At 37.0% G+C, this 11,220-nt stretch overlaps 1 protein-coding gene across 1 annotated transcript; it reads left to right on the top strand.

Annotated features, from left to right (window-relative positions):
- The first annotated feature begins 1,996 nt into the window (after positions 1-1,996).
- LOC108672952 (peptidyl-tRNA hydrolase 2, mitochondrial) lies at positions 1,997-10,204 on the top strand. The gene is made up of 4 exons (XM_018160722.2): positions 1,997-2,058; positions 8,057-8,234; positions 8,851-9,033; positions 9,527-10,204. Exons 2-4 carry the CDS (start codon positions 8,112-8,114, stop codon positions 9,719-9,721), a joined length of 501 nt encoding a protein of 166 aa, XP_018016211.1. The 5' UTR covers positions 1,997-2,058; positions 8,057-8,111; the 3' UTR covers positions 9,722-10,204.
- The last annotated feature ends 1,016 nt before the right edge of the window (positions 10,205-11,220 follow it).

Raw genomic sequence — 11,220 nt, 5'->3', positions numbered from 1 at the left:
AGCCGAGTACCACCAATTTATTAAAGTTAACCTCAATGTGAATATAATCTTAGCAGATAGGAGTGAATGAAATTTGCTATCTTTCACTCACGATCAAGTAATGAATTTGAGTCAATTAGTTTTCGCGCATTTTTAAACTTTTTACTCACCGTATACTTGAATACAATAATATAGGTTGGCAGTCAGAATATCACAACAAAACAAAATGTAGCTAACTGACACTTCCGTCCACCCGTTCGTTTCTCCCCAGCACGCACGTGTAAGCGCTCTAAACTAATGTTTGGTGGATAGTTTAAATTCTCTTCAAAGTGTAACTTTATGTCATTATTATATATATAACAGATCCACAACAACATACCTAATAATTGTGTTTGCAAAAGTTTAGAGACATAAATGCTAAAGTTTTACTACACACAGTAATTATTATTCGTTGTCGAATGTAACATACTTGCGTTACATGCAATTTTTGCATTCTTGAAAACCTAAGTTTACTTTACACATCGTGTGATTTGCAACATTATAGGTTTTTTAAAGTATTAACCGGTATTATTAACGACAAGTTCTTACCACTTCAAATATCGGGCATATTCTTCTTTAGATGAAAGTTACTGGAAGCGGGCGCTTGTAGCTAAAAGTCTTTTTCGCCGGAATTCTGTATCAGTTGGGCTGGTGTCGCTGCCTCCAGCAGCAGCAATTTATGTTTATTCATGAAACGGTGTCGCCCCGAAAATCACTACTTCGATAATCTTTGACTTTATCTATGCTTCTTTGCAAGATTCTTTTAACCAATTTAAAATTACATGTTTTATAAAACGTGTGACAATAATTTGCCCCAGCAGAAATTTACATGGCTTGAACTTGGCTACAATATAGGTATTCCAAATTTATTGTGATGAGATTCAAATCTTATAAGAAAGTTCTGCAACAGACACTATAGTTGCCTAGCAGATGAATGTTGATTTGGTAGTTAAATGTCAGGAGCAAATTCCGTAGACTTTATGACACCCCCACCAAATAATTCCATGGCATGTAAGGAAATAATTCTTCTATATTAACATGTAGACGGTAACTACGGGTGAATTTAGTAATAATTTATTAGCTGAAGTTACGCAATTCAAATGCAAGTTCCATCTTTCTAGCTTATGGGACAGTTTGGGGCAGTGGTTAGAGGCGTCGGTTTGGACTAGTTGGATGGATCTGAAGAGCGAGGGTTCGATCCCCACGCTGGGACTTCTGACGAAGTGACCAGTTCTGAAAAACCTCCTACCCCACAGCGGGGGTATCGAACTGTCGTCCCCCAGACCCCCACCTCATAGTTCAATCAATAAGCATTACCGACCACAACAATCTGTCCTGCCCCCCTAGGGATGCGTATATATATAAAGGTGCCATCTTCCGAAAGTTAGGGTGTAGCTGTAGGTAGAGAACGAGCTGTAGGCAAACAGGTTACGTAGATGGGGGCAACAAAATTTTGTCCGTATCCATGTTACTGAAGTAAACTCCTATGTTGAAGGTCGCGCACCGGCTATCAAATTCTCTGTGACAATCGCGTTGTCATAAATTCAACAATCCCGAAACCAACTCGAGCGAACATTTTTGTAACAACTTTAGATTATTGTAATGTTTGAAAATTAGTTTTCCTGCAACAGGTTTCGGCATTCGACCTCCGATCTTCACAACTCCATGTTTGTATTTCTTCGCTACTTATACGTTTGTATTTTTGCGAACATATAACGTTTGTGCTGGGAGCATTCCATGATTCAAGTTAAGCCATTCTCAGTATTCAAAAGTCAATATGTGACTCTATGATAATTTTTTCTGCGTGTAATGAAGATATAAATTAGTATCCCTGCTTGGAAATTATCGTTTCCTGCATCCTTTTTTACTGCTGTTTCTTGAACAGTTAATGTATGAAATTTCAGTATTTGCGGATCGTACTCGTACGGCTTGTTCCAGGCGGGATGCCTGTCAGGCTGTCAGAGACGGATTCTATTGCCGGCGATCATCGAGTAAACATCTCGTCGTTTATAGGGAAAAATCTGGTTACCTACGTGATCGGTAAGAAGAGGTCATCGTAATCGCGAGTAACTATCTCAAATTTTGTTTAAGCTTTAGGTGGTTACGTCATTCATTTTTTGGAATATGGGACGGGGTGGGAGCAAACGTAGGAAAAAAGCGAGAACAACTAGCCTCTCAAGTCTCATCTGGGAGCTGGGACTTCTAAACCGGAGGCAGCCTGGCAGAGAGTGAGACTGAAACCTCCGTTTCGGAGTCTGCACCAATGACAAAGCAGCTAAGAAATAATTCAGCTAATAAACTACTTAGTGACTCTTGAGTTCAAAATATGAACAAACCTGAAAACTTTCCAGTTTCCAAGCCTAATGAGTTGTGAGATGGAAGCTTCCAGTTCCAATGAGCTTGCTGATGGAAAAACAGCAAATATTGAGCAGTTAGATTACACAGTATACACCATAGTGGCAAACCAGAGATTTTTTAGAATCAGTTCATTTTTAAATTCTCATTTACTCAATATTTATACCAATTTCTTATGTATGATAATGCTGGTATCCATGATACTTTACTGGTCTACTTATAGTACTCAAAATTAAACTTGAGGGAGAGTCTAAAAAACTCTCTGCTTTGCCACTATGGACTATACACACATGTGACGGAAATGCATTACATGCTGGGATTGGGGCAAATTTTGAGGGGTTACCATCTTGTTCTGGTTTGCTATTATACAGTGTGGAATTCTAGAGGGATATTAAATTAACCAGTACACATAGCATATTGGAAAGCAAGACCTGAAAGGTTGGAAAGTCCAGGAACTTTCCACTTCCAGTCCATTTTATTATATACATTATACACATCCTATCACTTTTCAACTGTGATTGGTTTATGGGATTGTGATTTTAGCCCCTTCCAGCTTTCCAGCTGTGATTGGTTAATGGAGTTGTAATGTTATCTGCTTTCTAGCTGTGATTGGTTGCTGAGGATGCTTTCAAGCTGTGATTGGTTGATGGGGATGCTTTCCAGCTGTGATTGGTTGCTGGGGATGCTTTCAAGCTGTGATTGGTTGATGGGGATGCTTTCCAGCTGTGATTGGTTGTGCCCATAAGCCCCGCCCCCAAATATGGTATATGTACTACAGTACTGGTTTAAATGGATTTCAGATTCGTAATCTACACCCCAAAAAACATATAATTAAAAAAAAACACCCTTTTTTTGGATGTAGTTAATCTGCAATAATACCGGGGTCAACTGTCAAGGGGATTCAGAAAAATGCCACACTCAGGATGATGTATGTTTTCGGTGAATTTTCTCTCACATTTTCACTTTTTTTAAGCTATTGCTGTGCACAGTTGGCGCAATGTAATGAAAATTGATTATCTTCGCGCATGTGTTCGTGCAATCCCAGCCATCAATTCTATGTCGCGCTGCCACGCACGAGCAGTTTGTGGAGGAACAGACATAATACTCACATTACTCAGTACAGTATGCCTTTAATTATCTTTCAATAATATATGATTTTTCTTGATACGGAAATTTGGTGAATGAGAAATCTAGAACTTTATTTTAGAAGAAATTTTCTCCAAAGTCATATGGCATAATGGCAACACTGAACACCGTCTGTTTACATTTCGTATGTATAGCAGCCGCAGTTTACGATTACCGTACGTTCCGTATCCGACAAGGCGGACAAGCGGAAGAGTCAGAAGTAACCCAGACATGTCTTACATTTTATTATTGTCAGTTCGACTCGCGTAGTCAATATACTCGCATATATTGTCGACTAAAATAGTAGAACTATTTTAGCTTTCTAAAGTACGGCGCACGACGCATTTTTTACCAGCATAGTACGGCGCACCGCGCAGATCGTTAAAATGACAAAATAAATTCCCGCGCACCTGGCACATCTTCCTGACCATGGATTTTAATGACCTGCGCGGTACGCCTTACTATGCTGGTAAAAAAATGCGCTGTGCGCCGTACTTTTAGAAAGCTAAAATAGTTTAAATATGGACGCGTGGCAGTGCAAATTACGTAATCACACTGACCGTACACACTAACGTGTATCCGCATTGTGTTGTGGTTGGATAGGAGTTAACTAGATTGCTAACGTGTCAACTCAGGTTCTAAGAGTCAGCACAGTAATGAATATTCATTCATAGATCACAATTTTATTTGTCATGAATTACAGAACTAAAGAAGGCAACATGGCTTTAGATGTGCCATCGGTGCCTTCTAATGAATGACTGGACTGGTTGCAGCGAGTAGGGTATGAACCTGTACGTCAACAGTACCATCCTGCATGCCAATGTTGGGACTACATTACCGACATCCATCTGGCTGGCAAAATCGACATGATCAATACCTAATAACAATGCGAGTAAATGGACTATACAAATTAGGTCAATATGGCATAATTACAGAGAGTAATTATACTATGCAGTACAAAATATGAATATATATATATTTGCAAGATAAGTCAATGGTCTGTTGTTTATTTTTGCTTCATTTGAGCAATTATGGTTTCCCAATCCCAATGAAAATTGTTACGTAGGTTATCATAGCACGAATCGCAATAGAGTATCAAGATTGCAGTTCTGCCACCACCCTTCATTGAATTATCCCACCTTTTTTCTAAAATTCAATAATCTCTCTTCCAGCAAAGTTTGTGAAATTCATTAGCTGCATAAAATACTCTCTGCTGTGGTGTTCGAGTTCCAGTTGACATGACATCCGTTTGCATGTTAAATTAAATAGCAAGCACTTTTGTTAAATGTTAACAATTAAATTGGGGTTATTTCATCAAGCGGTAAACATGCAGTTCCAAAATGGTGGGAAAGCTCTAATTGCGCCACTCTGAAGGCAATCTATATAATAATAATATAATCCACGCCTACGCTGGAGGAAGTTCAAACTTCAGAGGTGGAACTTAATGCAGTAAATTTGCAGTAAGTCAGAAAATACCAGAAAAATACCAGATTTAGGCATATATACCAGATCTAAAATATTCATACCAGACACCTGAAAATACCAGATTTGTGAAATCTGGTACTGTAAAATGGGGTAACTTAGACCACTTTTTTTTAATAATGATGCCATTTTTTTACTAGCTAAATTAAACTTGAATTGAAACATGCAAAATACAGGCCTATACTCTAGCTTCACTCACCATAAATTGCTGGCTCCTGCCTCTCATAGTCTTTATGTAATTTCCAAAAAAAGTGATGGTCTTTGTTACCCCAGCTCTTGGGGTAACTTAGACCGGGTGGTAAAATCAATTATATTTTTTGGTAAAATAGCTCCAAATAACTCCAGGATTTGGTGCATTGTAATAGAACTCTTCTAGTTACATATGCAAATGACAAACTTGAGGAAAGTGTCATAGTTTGCAAATAGGGGGCGCCACCCCTGGCACCCCATAATGAGAGAAATGTGACTACCTAATGGCAGCCCTGATGGGGTAATATTGACTGGCTTGGAAATTAAGTTGAAATTACCATATATAAGACTCTGTAGAGTCTGAAACATAAAGAAAAAACATAAATAGGCTGTCAAACATAAAATATGTTATACCGTCAACCGGGGCAACTCGGGACTGGCGGGGCAACTCGGGACGCACCTCTGACACGTCGTAAAATAGTCATAGTAGCAAAACTAATTGGAATATTGCTAAACTAAATATAGTGGCCTAAACAACAACATTTTTCCTATCTATGTAGTATAAAGGAAGTCGAAAAATACGACATTTACTAGCTTTGAAAAATTCCTGAAAAAAATGGTGAAAAAAGCTATTTTGAAAAGTTACTTCTGCTAAGGTCTGTAGCAAAAAAAAAAATATTTGCCGTATTAAAAAATTTTACTTACATAATATTACAAGCCGTCCTGTAAGCTTACAGATACAGAAAAAATGCTATGATGCTGCTGATATGAAGCTTGCAGTGGACAAGGTTGTTGTAAATGCTCACTGGCATGTTCATGGATACCGTAATATCACATCAATAATACAGTAATATCCCATCAATAATATGGTACCGTCAACTAGGTGATTCGGCCAGGTTCATAATGATGGCCAAAGTGGGGTAATAAATGGTCATAAACAGTGGCCTATTTTTAGTATTGCAATTTTGTTATTAGTTTAGCTGCTACAACACTTCTAGCTACGAAATGTGGAACGCCTGTCCCAATTTACCCACCCGTCACTTATTACCCTGCTTGATGCCTTGATCTTACTGTTAGTAATGGATAAGTTACACATTGCATGCTTCACGTGTTTTAAAATTAAAATTTATTTCAAGTGTCCTGGATTACCCCGTTCCCAGGAGTAATTCAGGACACTTTTATTTTGCATCTGGCACCTTACAAATAGCATATCACTGTCTGCATATGTTATTTTAGGAAATGCCATACGATAGCCCATACAAAGAGTTTTTCGATCCCAAACTGGTATATGAAATGTTTCACAGTAAGAAGTTATTAACCCTTTCCCGGGCGTACATAGAAATTTGATGAAATTGCAATATTTGATTACCTATTATACTTAAACGTATGATGAATTCTAAGATATATTTATTCGTAAGCATTTAAAAAAAATTTTCCTATCTAAGTAGTAAATCACAATTAATGAAGTGATCATATATGAGGCCTTGCCACTTGCCAGCTTAAGGGGACCGACCTAGCTCCGGAGAAACTTCTACAGTTATTATCCGATCATCATGAAACTTCACATACATACGTAAAATGTAAAAATAAGATTAAAACCCACCTCCCTTTGAGGAGCTGTCACAAAGTCATTTTTCGACGCACAGGGACGATACTTATATCGTTCGATGCGCAAGAAAACAACCTTTAAGATGAGATAAGAAACAGAAAAACTCAACATTTTCAAATTTTAGCTAGGTCGGTCCCCTTAAGGTACAAAAAATTGGCTGATTTTGACATTGAAAGTTTACTCTTTAGATGGTAAAAAACAGCTTGATTGTTCTTTGTCTTTTATGCTTGTATTATAACAGATACAAAGGAAGCCATCAAGATGTACAAAATTATAGTTACATTTAGTTTTTATGGCAAGATATTTCCAGACCATCCATATAATGAGACATCCGTGCTGCATGTAAAGTGTCTAATTCATATACAACATACCGGTATAGTACTTGAAACTTGTGAAAAAATTGTTACTAAGAATTAGTATTGGTGAAGGATATGTTATTGTCTGGGTCAGTGCAGAGACCATCTTGCTTGCAACCACGTTAACTTGATGTTCTGTAGCGAAGGAAATGCCAAGAGCTTGGACTGCAGTCAAAGTCAGGGAAAGCATCAAGTGGTGAACTATAGGTACATTAGACTGAAAAACATGGCTTAAATCATAGTACTGCTAACCACTCAGGGCTAAAAAACATATTTACCAAGCGCTGTAAAAATTTACGTCTAGCGAGCATATGTCTAAACAAAGTCACTTCCATCTCTAAGCATTGGTGGGCATATGCCCACCAATGTGATCACAGTATTAATAATAATAATAGTGTGATCACACTATTTTTTGCCATCTTATTTTACCATCATGCATTTGCTTCAAGTAAATGGCATCATAATCAGTTTATAAAGCAAGTTTTAACTATGATACTTGCAACTATCATGGACTTACCTACAGTTCTTCATGGGCTAGAGCTGCTAAAGTAAATACGATGATGGCCCAAAATGCCGTTTTGCCATTTCTCCAGAGTACCGTACTTAGTTTTTAAATCAGCTCACACAGACGTAAGAGCGTGCCAGAGCTCTACGTCATACATGACGTAACTCATACACGATCAGTGATTGGTTGGAGCTTGCTAGCGGGCTGCTTACAGCAACGTGGGTGACGTGGAGGGCCGTTTTTTACTCCCATTTTAATTACCATATATGATAACTTACCCGTGAAAAGGTTAACAAAAAATGCTCAAAACTGTCCCTTATTACCCCGTTTAACAGTATCTATGTTGTGCAAAAGGTGTTAGTTGAATCATTTGTATCAATAAATATACCAAATTATTTTATGATTTTACTATTGCAGATATTATGATAATTTTACTTCAAGGCTATTAATAAAGAAATTAATGTGATTCGTGATGGATAAATTTTCAGCTACTTTGGAGACATCCAATTTAATAACTTTTGGAATAGGCTTAATAGCTGGTCTATTTCTAAACTCTTTTCTAACAAGAAGACACAAAGAAGATGTGTGGGATGAAGTAAGTACAAATGAAAGGAATAATTTTACTGAATTTTCTATTTCACAATAAATTAAGATTTTACTTGAAGCCAAGTTTTTCAGAAAATTTGTATTTTCTCCTGCCAATTAACGTTCAGTCTCAGAGACTGGGTTTGTATTTTAGCTCCTTATAATTGTTCTGACTCCCCCGTGTAAACATGCAAGAAAATATTAAGGCTCATTTCTTTGTTAGTTGCTGCATATGAAGCTCCCTGAGCTCGGATTTACTTTTACCATTTCATGTGATTGAAATACCTGCTGCTTGGGGTATATAATATGATATGGCATCTACGCGTTCATTGCTATTTATATAATAAATTCTTTTATATTTGACAAAGAAATTGCAAGAACTTTTTCTTATTATTGTTAGGTTAAATCAAAGTATTAGATCTTAAGATGCTACTAAAATATGATTTTATCTCACTGTTCTGCAGTGCTTTCCTTTTCATAACTGATAGCGTTCTGAAATTTTTATGTGTCAGTAAAACTGAAATTGTTGTATTTTTACTTATCAAATTATCACTAATTGCTAGACAAATATCCATTACTATTGCTGATAATCATAATTGTTGAGTTAATGCGCTTGTGTCCAACAGGATGGGTTTCTAGCTGAAAGTGGAGGAGAGCAGAAGCTTGTCCTTGTGGTGCGAAATGACTTGAAGATGGGCAAGGGTAAAATGGCAGCACAGTGCTCTCATGCCACGCTGAAGGCCTTCAAGCAAAGCACTCTCAGAAACCCGGCCGCTCTCAGGGCCTGGGAACAATCTGGACAGCCCAAGGTTTGTGTGCAAGCCTTTATTTAGCATAAGGTACAGAACCCATTCATTAATCAAATTTAGTCCTCTCCTTCCTACTGAGTTAGATGAGACAGATTTATTTATTATTTGTTGCACTATAAATTACAGCTTAAAACAAATTATGACTATTTCTGTTGCTTGAAAACCATCATGAGATGTGCCTGCCGTTTTTCTATTTAAAGCATCATGAACAGTCCAATTATATATTACTATTATTCTTATATATTTCGTAATCTATTTTTCAGTTTTTGTTTGTTGTCTCTAAAACTCATCAGCATTAGTTGTAACATCATTTGATACTATGTTGACTGATTCAAATGGAATGTTTGAATTTCACCTGATACAATTACATTAGTTGAAAAACCTTCAAAGAAAGTCATGTTTATGACTAGTAAGTGGATAAATCAAGCCTTGTATTTTAATTTTCAAACCTGGATTAGTGAAAGCAAATCTTTAAGACGAAACTCATGTTCAGGTTGTGGTGAAAGTGGACGACGAGGCGGCATTGCTGGAAGTAGCAGCAAATGCAAGAGCAGCAGGACTAACTGTGAGCCTCATACAAGACGCTGGACGAACACAGGTTGCTCCGGGCTCCAGAACTGTCCTGGGTGTAGGACCTGGACCTAGTCAAGATCTGGATAAAGTTACTGGTCATCTGAAGCTCATGTAGTTCAATAATCCTTCTAGTCAGGAATGCGTCTGGCTGGATCCTTGTGGCGAACGCTCTCATTTAGTTTGTTCACGTTTACGCCTGATATCATAACAACGATTTTAATCCTCCTAGCTTCATAAGTTCATTTACGAATTTTTTTCCAATGCTTGAATGTCAAGCAAGTTTGTTGTGAAAAAGTCGCAGCAGAGCACCCTCAGATGGGTTCAATTTGGTTGTTTTGGAACGGCTGCAAGTTTTAGATTGTGAGCAATTCACCAACAGCAGCATGTGATGCGGAATGTAAATGTTATTCAAGTTGCGGGTGAAATTTTAAGTGCTGCTTCAATGATTGTTACGTTTTATTGAACATTAATATGTATTGATCACCAGTATCTCTGAACCTGATGGTAGTGCAAGCTTCAAGCAATAAGTTATTTTTTATTTAAACAGCCTCACCTCGATTCCTTTGTGTTGAAATTATACGAAATTTTTTGACGTGGATTCATTTTAGTTTCTAAGCTAGAAATATTGAAAGAGAGGTCAATGATTATCATCTGTTTCCGTAGCTTAAGGTAAGGAAAGAGACCCTGTATCGGTAAAAATGTTTAATTAGATTTGACGTGACTACAGAGACCGACATTCTAGTTACCTACCTAAAATGGTGCAGAATGGCCCATTTCTACTATCACAGTTCCAGCTACCATTCTCGTTCCCTGCATCAATGAACACATTTATTCCCTAAAGTAGCATTTTGTTGACTATAGAATCTATCAAAGATTCCAGTGAAGTATTTTTAACTCCGTTTAAACTTAGAATGTAGTTGAAGACGGCTAAAAATATATACAGTGGGGGGAAATAAATATTCGTACACTTGAAAAATCGTATTTTAATGTATGTAAGTACACAAACTTAACAGGAAAAGTGATTTAAATTATGTATAGAGACGCATAGTATTCAAAAATACTATCAAAAGAAATTAAATCTCAATGCAACAAAAAACAATGCAACATGTTCATTTTTCGGGTGAAAAAAGTATTCGTACAAAACAATAAATCCGCATTATTTTAATTTAATACTTGTATTTATTGTTTTGTACGAATACTTTTTTCACCCGAAAAGTGAACGTGTTGCATTGTTTTTTGTTGCATTGAGATTTAATTTCTTTTGATAGTATTTTTGAATACTATGCGTCTCTATACATAATTTAAATCACTTTTCCTGTTAAGTTTGTGTACTTACATACATTAAAATACGATTTTTCAAGTGTACGAATATTTATTTCCCCCCACTGTATGTTGTATCACATGCTGCGATACATCATTGAAAATCGAAGCGACGTTCAAATAAATATGGAACTGGGGTTCCTGTAGAGGATAGCGAGAATTTTCTTCTGAAACTGAAGTCTTACGCGGTTTTCCCGGAATTCCATGGTTAATTTAGCAGGGCGGCTACCTTGTTCTACATTTGAATATTTAAACTGACTACCGTGAAACTTTTCCCAGTGAACCGAGTATAAA

This window comes from Hyalella azteca, unplaced genomic scaffold, assembly GCF_000764305.2.
Source record: "Hyalella azteca isolate HAZT.00-mixed unplaced genomic scaffold, Hazt_2.0.2 contig16986, whole genome shotgun sequence".
Lineage (NCBI taxonomy): Eukaryota > Metazoa > Arthropoda > Malacostraca > Amphipoda > Hyalellidae > Hyalella > Hyalella azteca.
This window is presented reverse-complemented; position numbering and strand designations above follow the sequence as displayed.